Here is a 15,000-nt window from a genome sequence, read left to right on the forward strand (position 1 = left end):
ATAAAAGTTTGTGTTTACATAATATATGTGAGTGTACTCTGATTATTATTATTTATATATAAAAACACACACAAGCATGTATTTATTTAAGAATTTTTTTTTTATATATATAAAAACATTTATATTTATATAAACTATAGATTATATAAATGTATATACAGTATATACATGCAAATATTTCTTAAATATATACATGAATGTGTGTGTATTTGAATCACAATCTTTTCCCTAAATTTTCATTACTGTAATAGGGAAAATTTAAATAATAATTAAATTAAATATTAATAATAAATAGAGGTATTGTTGTACTGTTTTAATATAAAATACAATAATTTTTGTAAAAACATACTGTAATACAATAGAAAATCCACCATTAATGATATTAAGAATTATAAAAACATGTATATATAATATAAAAAAATGTCTTGATATAAAAACACACAAAGCTTAAAATAAATTAAAATGGAAAATATAAAAATAAAAACTAAATCAAAATACGAAAAAATCCTATAATTGCACTGCTTGTGAAGCTTCTATCAGAAGGTCGCTCCCTATTTAGTAGGGATGCACTGAATGCAGGATTTGGGTTCGGATTCGGCCGAATATTGTGCTTTTTGATGGGGTTTGATTTTTTTCCACCGAACTTGAACCCTAGGCTTGCACTATGCGCGCCCCGCGGGTCGAAAGTAATGATGCCGCCGTTGAAAGTGAAAATGAAACTCATGAACAGAAAACGTGGCAGTAGCTACTTTAAGTCAAAAGAAGGCGATTCAAGTCGAGCCACATGTTCAGTCCGATTTGTCTCGTGATGACAAGGACCCTAAACAACAGCCGCTGTTAAAACATTTGCGAATGAAACATCCGAGATAATACGAGTTGTGCGTGAAGGAATCTACAGACATATAGATCAGATAAAATATTACTAAAAAGAATAAAATACATAGGCCTACACTAAATATTTTTAACTTAAACAATAACCAAATTAAGATGACAAAACGAAAATACACTGAATCCGTAAGCTTTAAAGAACCCGAATCGTTTTTTTCTTCTTCTTTTTTGGTCAAATAAAAATAGAAGGCCTAGGCTACCTCAATCTACACCTTGTATGTTTTTTGTTTGTTTGTTTGTTTTTAAGTAACATGTCTAAGTGATGTGGGTTAGTCTGGAGCACAGCCTGTTGACAGTTAAACCCGCGGCAGAAAACAACCTCAATCCTTCTGTCTCCGCAGCGCGCGCGCCTCGGCTGTCAGCGCGCGCGCGCCTCCTGCGCTCTCCATTGTGTTGTTCTTTGAAACGACAGAGGACGACTCAGGGTAATTTTTCTATAAACCATCAGGAAACAGCGGCGAGAAGAACATACGCGACAATGTTTACTTTAGTAAACTTGACCAAAACCACACTATTAAAGGGTTAGTTCACCCAAAAATGAAAATTCTGTCATTAATTCCTCACCCTCATGTCGTTCGACACCCGTCAGACCTCCGTTCATCTTCAGAACACAAATGAAGATATTTTAGTGTAAATCTGATGCTGAGAAAGGCTTCAGATTGGCCTCCATTGGCATTCAGTACATTTACACTCACAAGACCCATAAAAGGCACTAAAAACGTCGTTACAAAGTCCATCTCACCACAGTGACTCTACAATAATTTTACGATGCGACGACAATAGTTTTTGTGCGCAAAAAAAAATCAAAATAACACCTTTATCCAGCTTGTTATTGTCTTCCGTGTGTGTCTCCACGACGCATGCGCGAGAATATGACGCAGATCCGGCGTTCGGGAATCCATGAAATGCACACTTTAGCCCCATTTTGAGAACTACACGAGACCTAAAGCACGATCAATGTAGAATTCAACAGCTGAGATACGCGCGTCTTCCTCTGCTCGTAAACAAATCTCTTCTGGGTCATGTGTCCGAACGCCGGATCTGCGTCATATTCTCGCCCATGCGTCGTGGAGGCACACACGGAAGACAAGAACAAGCTGGATAAAGGTGTTTTTTAGATTTTTTTTTTGCGCACAAAAACTATTGTTGTCGCATCGTAAAATTACTGTAGAGTCACTGTGGTGAGATGGACTTTGTAACAACGTTTTAAGTGCCTTTTATGGGTCTTGTGAGTGTAAATGTACTGAATGCCAATGGAGGCCAATCTGAAGCCTTTCTCAGCATCAGCTTTACACTAAAATATCTTCATTTGTGTCTGAAGATGAACGGAGGTCTTACGGGTGTCGAACGACATGAGGGTGAGTAATTAATGACAGAATTTTCATTTTTGGGTGAACTAACCCTTTAAAAGCCTTCAACAAGGCTTCAGATGGCACTGATGTCCCGGGAATACAGAGATAACGCCTCGCTAGAGCGGCCAGCCTCGGGAAGCGCCGTTCATTTGCTTTCCACCAGTCAGGAGCTTGCACTACTGCTGTATTTTTCTGTCGAAATGGTCCCACACAGTAAGCTTTTCCATTGCTTCATTTTGCGAGATATATCTGGTTTGTGGCTGCACATGTCAACGCGCTCCGTGAACAAATGCTATACAGCATATTTTTCTTAACCATGCATCAAAAAAACAAACAAACAAAAAAGCGTTAAAAACATTTAAACCGTTTAACTGGTAGTATTAATCGGTCAAAGTTCTTACTGTCGGTTAACGGTTAAATGGTCAGCATCCCTACACTGCTGTGGACGTTGTTTACTTCGTTAATGTGTTTACTGTGATAATGGACTGCGGATGGGAGTAGGATTCGGTATTCGGTTTCGGAATCGGCCGAATCTTAACCAGTGGATTCGGTATTCGGCCGAACCCCAAAAATCTGGATTCGGTGCATCCCTACTATTTAGTGCATTTTTCCCAGTGGGATGCAGCCGAACTCTCGAAGAGAAGAGCAAACGGATACAGCGTTGGACACGATTCACCCCTAAAGCACGAGCCGTGGAGCCGTGTTTTGTACCTGTGATGTCGGGCTTCTGCGGCATGAGGAACTGGAAGAAGGTGGGCTCCGACAGGCCCTTGACGTTGCGCGCCGTGATCTCCACGTTGTAGCGCGTGTTCCACTGGAGCGGCTGCAGCAGCGCAAAATCATTCATGCCAGGAACCAGCTTCGTCATCCACTGCTCCTCTTTATCCTGCACACACACCACACACACACACACAGATTATCATCACACTGTCACTGATCAACATCAGAGACATCCGTCTTCATATTCTTACTAACAAAACTCCTTTAAATTCATTCCCAGATTGATTGATTGATTGAAAACTTTATTAATCCCGTTAGGGAAACTGATTTGCCACCAACTTCGACAATACAACCAACAAACTCAAAACACAGTTAACACAGATAAATGAAGAAACTATTAATACCTGATTAAGAGCCAGAATGACATGATACAGTTTCACAAATCAAAAGTACAGGAAAAAAACCCATATATATATATATATATATATATATATATATATATATATATATATATATATATATATATATATATATATATATATATATATATATATATATATATATATATATATATATATATATATATATATATATATATATATATATACACTCACCTAAAGCATTATTAGGAACACCTGTTCAATTTCTCATTAATGGAATTATCTAATCAACCAATCACATGGCAGTTGCTTCAATGCATTTAGGGGTGTGGTCCTGGTCAAGACAATCTCCTGAACTCCAAACTGAATGTCGGAATGGGAAAGAAAGGGGATTTAAGCTATTTTGAGCGTGGCATGGTTGTTGGTCCCAGACGGGCCGGTCTGAGTATTTCACAATCTGCTCAGTTACTGGGATTTTCACGCACAACCATTTCTAGGGTTTACAAAGAATGGTGTGAAAAGGGAAAAACATCCAGTATGCGGCAGTCCTGTGGGAGAAAATGCCTTGTTGATGCTAGAGGTCAGAGGAGAATGGGCCGACTGATTCAAGCTGATAGAAGAGCAACTTTGACTGAAATAACCACTCGTTACAACCGAGGTCTGCAGCAAAGCATTTGTGAAGCCACAACACACACAACCTTGAGGCGGATGGGCTACAACAGCAGAAGACCCCACCGGGTACCACTCATCTACACTACAAATAGGAAAAAGAGGCGACAATTTGAACAAGCTCAACAAAATTGGACAGTTGAAGACTGGAAAAATGTTGCCTGGTCTGATGAGTCTGGATTTCTGTTGAGACATTCAGATGGTAGAGTCAGAATTTGGCGTAAACAGAATGAGAACATGGATCCATCATGCCTTGTTACCACTGTGCAGGCTGGTGCTGGTGGTGTAATGGTGTGGGGGATGTTTTCTTGGTACACTTTAGGCCCCTTAGTGCCAATTGGGCATGGTTTAAATGCCACGGCCTACCTGAGCATTGTTTCTGACCATGTCCATCCCTTTATGACCACCATGTCCCCATCCTCTGATGGCTACTTCCAGCAGGATAATGCACCGTCACAAAGCTTGAATCATTTCAAATTGGTTTCTTGAACATGACAATGAGTTCACTGAACTAAAATGGCCCCCACAGTCACCAGATCTCAACCCAATAGAGCATCTTTGGGATGTGGTGGAACGGGAGCTTCGTGCCCTGGATGTGCATCCCACAAATCTCCATCAACTGCAAGATGCTCTCCTATCAATATGGGCCAACATTTCTAAAGAATGCTTTCAGCACCTTGTGGAATCAATGCCACGTAGAATTAAGGCGGTTCTGAAGGCGAAAGGGGGTCAAACACAGTATTAGTGTTCCTAATAATCCTTTAGGTGAGTATATATATATATATATATATATATACATATATACATACACATACATTAATGGTGTTCATTGAAATATCTAACCGCTGCAGGGACAAAATACCCTCTCATTCGTTCACTAGAGCACCGAGGCATTACCAATCGTTCACTGAACGAGCTTCTAAGACATTTAAAAATGTTGTGGAGTGGATGGCCTTCAAAAAGCAAAACGATTTTTAGTTTTGACCTTATCCTCTTCTCCACAGTGACCTCCAGTAAGTCTGGACTAAGACCAATAATCAAACAGCCCTCCTGATCAGCTTATTAATCCTATTTTTGTCCTCAACAGGTATTCTGCCCTGGGGTCAGATTGGGGTCTGTTCCTCAAGCTATGCATGATATATGACTTCTTTTAGTATCATACAAAAATGAAGCTTTTTTCAAGATTTACGCATTTCAATTAATAGTAAAATTCCATCAAAATGAATTGAACAATCCTTATGAAAAAAGTATTATTCAATTATTCAATTAAAATTAAGTATTATTCAATTAAAATATGTAAGAATTATTCAATTAAAATATGTAAGTATTATTCAATTATTAAATTAAAATATGTAAAAATTATTCAATTAATCAATTAAAATATGTTTGAATTGTTCAATTAAAATTTGATATGATTATTCAATTATTCAATTAAAATATGTTAGAATTGTTCAATTAAAATGTGATATGATTATTCAATTATTCAATTAAAATATGTAAGAATTATTCAATTAAAATATGTAAGTATTATTCAATTATTCAATTTAAATATGTAAGTATTATTCAATTATTCAATTAAAATATGTTATGATTATTCAATTAAACAATTAAAATATGTAAGAATTATTCAATTAAAATATGCTATTATTATTCAATTAAAATATGTTATGATTATTACATTATTCGATTAAAATATGTTATGATTATCAAATTAAAATATGTTATTATTATTCAATTAAAATATGTTATGATTATTCAATTAAAATATGTTATTATTATTCAATTAAAATATGTTATTATTATTCAATTATTCAATTAAAATATGTTTTGATTATCGAATTAAAATATGTTATGATGATCTAATTATTCAATTAAAATATGTTATGATGATTCAATTATTCAATTAAAATATGTAAGTATTATTCAATTAAATTTGATGGAATTGTACTATTAATTGAAATGCGTAAATACATTTAAAAATAAAATAAAACGACAAAACATTTTTTTTTATAAAATGAACTAAAATGAAAAATATAAAAAAAAACCTATAAATCTCTTTATTGTAATGGAGAAAAATACAATATTATACATTTTTATTTTGTTTTTGTTATTTCTTTTTAAGGCTGTTTATATATCGTTTTTATTAATTTTACTTTATGTTTAATTAGTTTTAGCTATTCAGTACTTAATTTAAACTAGACATAAATGGGAAATATTGTCTTGGACACTAGCTAAAATAAAATAAGTCTACTTTATTGTTTTTCAGGTAAAGTTTATTTTATGTAAAAAAAAAAAAAACGATTATAGCCCTGTTTGAAACGACTTGGTGCACTGGTCCTGTGGAACTTTAATGAGCTTTAATGGTGTTTTAGGATCTTCAAATGTTTCCCACAGAAGAAAGAAAGTCATACAGGTTTGAAACTACATGACGAGGACGAGTAAATAAAGTCAGGATGAACTTTTCATTTACACTCGTCTGATGGACCACAGCAAAAACACACAGTATAAAACAAAGATCTGAAGAAGAAATAAAAGACCTCTCTGTGATCTAATATCACAGTGTTTATGGCCTGGAAATATTTGATCTGTTTTTTCTGTGGGAATCCACAATCAGACGCTCCGATCTGCTTTTCCCTCGCAGGTCTTTAGTAAAGCACTTTAAAGAGATTTCACTTCCCATAAAGCTTTGGAGATCTTCAATCTCACACAAACACCGGCAGTTTCTCAAGTGACTGATGGAAACACACTGTCATTGGCTGAGGGAGATAATAGCGTCCCTTAATTTCTCTTCTGTGTGTCTTTTAAAGTCAACTTATTATAATGTGGCATATATGATGGCCGAGACGTGATATTATTAATCGGGAATGACGGGGTTATAAAAAGACGGCTTTCCAGATGAAAAAAGAAAGTTAAGGGGTTGCGCAAGTTTACTATTTCTGTAGAATAACGTGCACTGATGAGTCTTTCACAATAAGAACGCTCTTCTTCAAAGTCTTGATGTTGTTTTCTGGCTCTACTAGAGCAGGTTTTCCTGCTTGGATGTTGATTATTTCCGCATATTCTCCATTGTTGCGGCTCCTCTCTTCCCAGTCTCTAAACGCTCTGTTTAGTTCTCTATGAAGCCCCGCCTTCTGAGAAGCACACTGTGCTCTGATTGGTCGCTTGGAGCAGTGTGTTGTGATTGGTCAAGCACTTCCAGTGCGTTTGGGAAATGCCCCGCCCCTTACCATAACCGCCAGTTTCAACACTCAACCAGGCCCCGCCCCTTTATTCTGCATATTAATTATTTAAATGAGGATTAAAATACCAATTAATTGATAAATGTTTGTATAAAGTAATGCATAATGCAAAAACTGATACTTATCAAACAACAAATATCTAAACCTAAACAAAAAGTAGTGTTTCAGAATGTCTAAATATATATCTAAATGCAAAACCTAATAAAATTAAGAAATGATGTCTATGAAAACAACGGGAATCCAAAAGCCGCTCTATATGTTTATATAGCGAGCTATAAGTTTACATTTTTTAACGCCTCCAGATGGCACTATTCTCATTTTTAAAGGCCTTCACTCTATTTTAATGTTAAATATATAATTTACTGAAAAATAATAATAATAAAAAAAAAATATCTATGAATTCTAAGGGGAAAAAATAGCTCATAAAAATTATATAAATATTGCATAGTGTCATAAAATCCCCTCGATTTCTAAATAATAATCAATAAATATTATTGAACAAGAATATATTACATTGATTTTCCTGAGAAAACAAAAAAAGCTACATTTCAAGGCTTCGGTCACTTTTGACCAAGAGGACAGCAGTATAATACGTTTAATGTATATCTGTTGTCAAACACCATGATGGAAACCATACAAAAAAACTAGGGCTGTCAAAAGATTAATCGCGATTAATCGCATCCAAAATAAAAGTTTGTGTTTACATAACATATGTGTGTGTACTCTGTTAATTATTATTTATATATAAATACACACACAAGCATGTATATATTTAAGAAAAAAATATTATTTTTATATATAAAACATTTATATTTATATATATTATAGATTATATAAATGTATACACAGTATATACATGCAAATATTTCTTAAATATATACATGAATGTGTGTGTATTTATATATAAATAATAATTAACAGAGTACACACACATATATTATGTAAACACAAACTTGTATTTTGGATGCGATTAATCGCGATTAATCTTTTGACAGCCCTAAAAAAAACACAACGTAACAGAAACTCTTCTTAACTAGCATAACAACACATTAAACACTAAATCTCCCACTTAAAGGTGCAGTATGTAGTGGTTGAAATGGGTACTGCAGTCCAAACTCTAAACGTTGGAGAGCGTTGTTGCCCCGCCCCTCTTCAGACTCGATTCTCACGTGGGTTGCCAGCTTGAGGACGCGAAACCGGGGCGAGTGCAATTGACAATGCACTTCACCAGACCTGGGCATTGTATGGAGCGATGCGGAGCAAAGCAAGGGTTTTCAATGAATTCCTGTAAAAGTTAAGCTTCCATAGGCATGAACTGAAAACGCGCCAGACTGGACACACACCGTGAATGACTGAGGCCGTGAATGAATGACAACGCGGCTGTAAATGCGTGCAATCTGTGCGGCCGTGAATAAATGCCCGTGTGGCCGTGTGCATTTTACTTTCGGTTTAGAATTTGCGCCAATTCGGCTGCGGGTTGCTTGAATTGTGGGTTCATTAGCCTATTTTTCTTAAAGGGTTAGTTCACACAAAAATGAAAATTCTGTCATTAATTACTTACCCTCATGTCGTTCGACACCCGTCAGACCTCCGTTCATCTTCAGAACACAAATTAAGATATTTTAGTTGAAATCTGATGCTCTGAAAGGCCTCCATTGGCTCAATGCACGGTTCACTCTCAAGACCCTTAAAAGGCACTAAAGACGTCGTTACAAAGTCCATCTCACTACAGTGGTTCTACAATAACTTTATGGAGTGACGAGAATAGTTTTTGTGCGCAAAAAAACCCCTAAATAACGACTTATATAGTGATGACGATTTCAAAACACGGGATCATGAAGCTTCGAAGCGTTATGAATCAGTGAGTCGAATCATGATTCGGATCGCGTGTCAAACCGGCAAACTGCTGAAATTTGGCGATTCAAACTGCTGAATCGACTCACTGATTCATAACGCTTCGAAGCTTCAAATGAAATATCTTAATTTGTGTTCTGAAGATGAATGGAGGTCTTACGGGTGTCCAACGACATGAGGGTAAGTAATTAATGACAGAATTTTCATTTTTGGGTGAACTAACCCTTTAATGAAAAACACAACAACAAAACGTGTGATTTCACTTTGAAACCAAATCTTCCGCGATCATCTGGTGTCAGCTCTTCGCTCTGGTGATGAATGAAATCTGACTCCTGCTGCGTTTGTGTGGCGACACTCGTTCGGCTCACGCTGTATTGAGCAGACACGTTCAGTTTTTAATCGTAGTGTCTGTTCTCTAACTGAACTAAATTATTTTATTACTATAAAAATCTAAAACGATGGTGGGGGCAGTGCCGCGGTGGACAAGAGCCGGTAACACCGGCAACACAGACTATCGCAGCAAACCTACTGTAGCATTGTTTTTCTGAGAAACAAGTTGGTTCAATTTTAGTTTTTGCAAGCATATTATGGTATTTTTATGCTTTAGTAAAGTGAAAAACTTACATACAGCACCTTTAACGTTAATGTTTCACCATAAACATTATATAACGCTTCATTTGAGCATTTACTCTCCCTTTTGAGTGTCATGGCAAAGCATGCTGGGAAATACAAATCCCAGCCCAGTTTCGGTTACACATTAAGGTGGTTATTTCATTATATTTAGTCAATTTGCGCCTTTAGATTTCTACCTTAAATCATCAATAGTTATTCTAGCGCGAGCGCTGTCTAATCCAAATATGGGCATTTCCTTTGTAGAACTAACCAACTGCGAAAGTTTGCAGCCGAAAACCACATCTGATTGGTCTGTGAATTTCTCACTACGTGATTCGCTTCCTTGTGTATTCTCCGCCTGAGAGAAAATACTGCAGACAATGCCGAAATCAGCTCATAAACGCTCACAGAAAAGACCAAGTAGCAAGAGGTTGTAAAAAGAAAGTAAACAACACCAGATTAGACGATGAAACCCCGTCAGAATTAGATTCAAATAGTTATAGATGGACAGTGTGTGTGACTGTTGTGACTGTTGTGTGACTGTTGTGACTGTTGTGTGACTGTTGTCAGCTTAAGGCTATTTCTATTTATAATTTATTCATTTATCAATTTCCATGCGTTTTAAATATTATAAACTACTGATATTAATGAACTGAATATATATATTTAGTTTGTAGGTTGGGGGTTTTATAGAAATGTATGCAGTTATACAGTATAAAACTTTAAAGGCCATTTACTCACACTCAGAGTCAGATATATCCACTTCAGTAGCATCTACAAGCACCAACTTTTGCAGTATTATACTGAACTTCTGAAGGCTTTTCCCGAGGGATTTGTTCATATATCATTCCTATCCTGAGTTATTGGTCCTTTTACTCAAAAAAACATGGCGAAAATAATTTTTTTAAGGCTATTGTCAGTATTCTCTAATTTACTAAAGCACAACATAAGATATCCAGAATCCTCTCTGTTAAAGCCCTCTCATCTAATAGGTCAACAAATACAAGCAAGAATTTTAAACATGGTCCAATTTCCAGATTTCGTTTTTGGAAATGTATGCAAATGAGTGTATATTTAAGTATATAAGGTCTCATTTGCATATTAAAACATTAATTTAAACAAAACTTGTATTACATTTTTTTCTAATGTTTATGCCAGTAATAAACTGGAGAAGTTTCACAGTGATATCTTGTAATTTTAAAAAATTCCCTATTCACCTGTAGCGTCTCGCCTTAAAAGAAATAAAACAATGAAACAACTCAGATTACTTAAAATGTGTCAGTCTTGAGAACTCAAAAGAAAAGGAAAGTTCTAAACGCTCATAAAAGTTCATTTGTTTGAACTAATCCGTTTCATTTGAGTCGGCTCTACTCAAACCAGCTGATTAGCGTTTACAGTGTGGATCAATGAGCTTCATTGTGTAAGTAACGTCTCAATCTTAACAGTCCTAGAATAGGCTTCAAGAAACCAGGACAAAGTGTAGGTGTAACTGTGTGTATTGAGCTCAGGTTGGCTCTTTTTGGTCCTTATAGCCGTGACGGAGAGGAAACTCATGGCGAATCACCTCCCGCAGTTCCTTTATGGGAAAGGGAAGGACTTCAAAGCGTCTCTCCACACTCTCTCACACATCCGTATTCTTTAAGCAAATGAGGCCACAGCGTGAGCACGCTCAGACGCGCTGTACGCCGGCCGGAGGAAAAGCAGGATTTTTCCCGGAGAACATTACCCATGCAACCACCCACACGGCTCGAGGCGGCTCTCAGCTGGGATTAACGGCGAGTGAATTAGGACAGTGTGCGAACGCAGAGCGGAATCCGTTGTACACTGCAAACTCAACACGTGTTATTGCAGAAGTAACACACCGCTAAACCGTCAAACATCTGGGACATTAAACCAGAAGTGCTATTAATCAGGTTGTAAACATAAACTTTGACTAACTCCGTTCAAACTGTTGCTCCGCCATGACAATTTTATACGAAAAGAAACCTGATTGTAGAAGAACACATGCATATACACTCACCTAAAGGATTATTAGGAACACTAATACTGTGTTTGACCCCCTTTCGCCTTCAGAACTGCCTTAATTCTACGTGGCATTGATTCAACAAGGTGCTGAAAGCATTCTTTAGAAATGTTGGCCCATATTGATAGGATAGCATCTTGCAGTTGATGGAGATTTGTGGGATGCATATCCAGGGCCCGAAGCTCCCGTTCCACCACATCCCAAAGATGCTCTATTGGGTTGAGATCTGGTGACTGTGGGGGCCATTTTAGTCCAGTGAACTCATTGTCATGTTCAAGAAACCAATTTGAAATGATTGGAGCTTTGTGACGGTGCATTATCCTGCTGGAAGTAGCCATCAGAGGATGGGGACATGGTGCTCATAAAGGGATGGACATGGTCAGAAACAATGCTCAGGTAGGCCGTGGCATTTAAACCATGCCCAATTGGCACTAAGGGGCCTAAAGTGTGCCAAGAAAACATCCCCCACACCATTACACCACCACCACCAGCCTGCACAGTGGTAACAAGGCATGATGGATCCATGTTCTCATTCTGTTTACGCCAAATTCTGACTCTACCATCTGAATGTCTCAACAGAAATCCAGACTCATCAGACCAGGCAACATTTTTCCAGTCTTCAACTGTCCAATTTTGGTGAGCTCGTGCAAATTGTCGCCTCTTTTTCCTATTTGTAGTGGAGATGAGTGGTACCCGGTGGGGTCTTCTGCTGTTGTAGCCCATCCGCCTCAAGGTTGTGCGTGTTGTGGCTTCACAAATGCTTTGCTGCAGACCTCGGTTGTAACGAGTGGTTATTTCAGTCAAAGTTGCTCTTCTATCAGCTTGAATCAGTCGGCCCATTCTCCTCTGACCTCTAGCATCAACAAGGCATTTTCTCCCACAGGACTGCCGCATACTGGATGATTTTCCCTTTTCACACCATTCTTTGTAAACCCTAGAAATGGTTGTGCGTGAAAATCCCAGTAACTGAGCAGATTGTGAAATACTCAGACCGGCCCGTCCGACACCAACAACCATGCCACGCTCAAAATTGCTTAAATCACCTTTATTTCCCATTCCGACATTCAGTTTGGAGTTCAGGAGATTGTCTTGACCAGGACCACACCCCTAAATGCATTGAAGCAACTGCCATGTGATTGGTTGATTAGATAATTGCATTAATGAGAAATTGAACAGGTGTTCCTAATACTCCTTTAGGTGAGTGTACAATGAAGTGTGAGCCACTATCTTTACATTAGTTGACTTAAAACCTCTTAACTGTCACCGTCCCGCTGGGAATTTTTTTGATCGCCTTTTTTTTGTATCATATATTTGAGTAATTATCATAAATTTGGTATCATTCGAAAGCCTACGAACTTAAAATTCATCCTGTGAAAACCATTTTGAAATTGGATGTTGCGTTACCATGGAAATGGTACTTTAAATTCTTCTAGCGGGCTCCTCCCCTAGTGGCCGGTGTCATGTTTCATTTATTTTAACTTCTTTATAATCAAAATCTTTTCTAATCTTGACAAAATGTATATTGCCGGAAAGGTCTGAGTCTCAAGGTTCCACATTTGGTGACCGTTTTTGTGAGCGAAGTGACATTTGGACAGAAATTTACAGTAAAATGCATCAAAAAAACAATCAATGGAATTTCAATGACACCCGGGGGCTATTTGTGGTACAGCGCCTAAACAAAATCTCATGGGAACTTCAATTTTTGTGATATCAACTTCAAATTTGGAACACAACTTGGTTAGACATATGGCTTTGATTTTATAGTAAAACATTTTTGTAAAATATATATTTTATATAAAATAGAAAAAAATTAGTACAGTATTTTTTATTTACAGTAAATTTAAACTTCCATAACTTTTTCATACTTTCATATTTTGAACTTCAGCAATAATGTGCAGAGTGTCTGCTTTAAAAGGTCTATATTTTTGGATAGTGCATTTTCATGTGTATTCTCAAAAAGGGGGGTGACAGTTAAGGGGTTAAGCGGCATCTAATACAGTGAAAATGAATAACGTCACAGAATCATGCGTTTTATGAGGGTTTTTGCTTTGTGACATTAAGCATTAGTTTTCATTCCTGCAGATTTGATTAGAAAAATAAATGATTTCAGTACAATAAATATTATCATGACATATAAATAAGTGTTTATGTATTGATATATTATATGTACACTACAGTTCAAACTTTTTTGGAAGTACTTTTATTAATCAAAGATGAATTAAACTGATCAGAAGTGACATTTATAATGTTACAAAAGATTCTATTTTAAATAAAATGCTGCTCTTTTGAACTTTCTATTCATCATAGAATCCTGAGATATAAAATGTATCCGTTTCCAACACTGATAATAATCATAAATGCTTCTTGAGCATTAAATCAGGGGTTTTCAAACTGGGGTCCTCCAGAAAATTTCAGAGAATAAAAAGATTTATACATACTTTCCAGAATTGTATATTGTAACACAGTTCGTAGTTATGGGAAGAAGGAGGCGTGAACCGGCGAACGTTTAAAAGTCGCCACTCCTCCGTGAGAGATCCAAGACTGGTGTAACGCGCAGCTGACGCTCATCAACCAATCACTCACCGGCCTCGCGTCGCTCTCTCGCGGCTCTCGCTCGCCCTGCTCGTCACATATAAGTTTGCTTTGTATCTTTCTAGTGAGTTTTTATCACTATAGTCCCCTTTATCTCACTCACTGGGGTTGTAAAGCGGTATTCTTAATGCAGTACGTAAGCTGCTTACATACATTTATTGTGAAAGTTGCTTATACAAATCATTTTAACCCTTGTGTTATGTTGCGGGTCAATTTGACCCGTTTTGATTTTTAAGTTGTCAGAAATATCAGTTGACCTATGTTTTTTTTCTTTAAATTTTGTGACTTTTTCTCATTTAGGGTCATGAACATGCATGCAAAGTTTCAACACACTGATGTGTTATGACATATACACACAAAAGTACTGTTACGTTTGTGATGTTCACGGGTCAATTTGACCCCCATATTTTAATGTTCTAAGGCAATTGGAGAGACCCAAGATAATAACATTTCTTGGTTATATTTTGTTATTTTACTTTTTTACTAACCTATGAAGCTAAAAAAATTTGCTTTTCCCCATTTTTTTCAATACAGAAATATTTTTTGTATGCCACAAATGGTAAAAATGAGCTAAACTTTCTTTTTTCAGTCTATCTGAAATACTATCTAACCTACATTGTTTTTCTTGAAATTGTGTGACCTTTTCTCATTTAGGGTCATTAACATGCATG

The 15,000-nt window shown here is 36.6% G+C and overlaps 1 protein-coding gene across 1 annotated transcript in view; it reads right to left on the reverse strand.

Moving 5' to 3' along the window:
• Positions 1-15,000, reverse strand: part of LOC307123698 (neural cell adhesion molecule 2) — a 435,059-nt gene that overhangs the window by 12,245 nt on the left and 407,814 nt on the right. Inside the window, exon 15 of the mRNA XM_079812344.1 lies at positions 2,952-3,126. Within this exon, the coding sequence (XP_079668470.1) occupies positions 2,952-3,126 (175 nt within the window). The remainder of the gene's footprint in view (positions 1-2,951; positions 3,127-15,000) is intronic.

Source organism: Gobio gobio (genome assembly GCF_949357685.1).
Source record: "Gobio gobio genome assembly, chromosome: 3".
NCBI lineage: Eukaryota > Metazoa > Chordata > Actinopteri > Cypriniformes > Gobionidae > Gobio > Gobio gobio.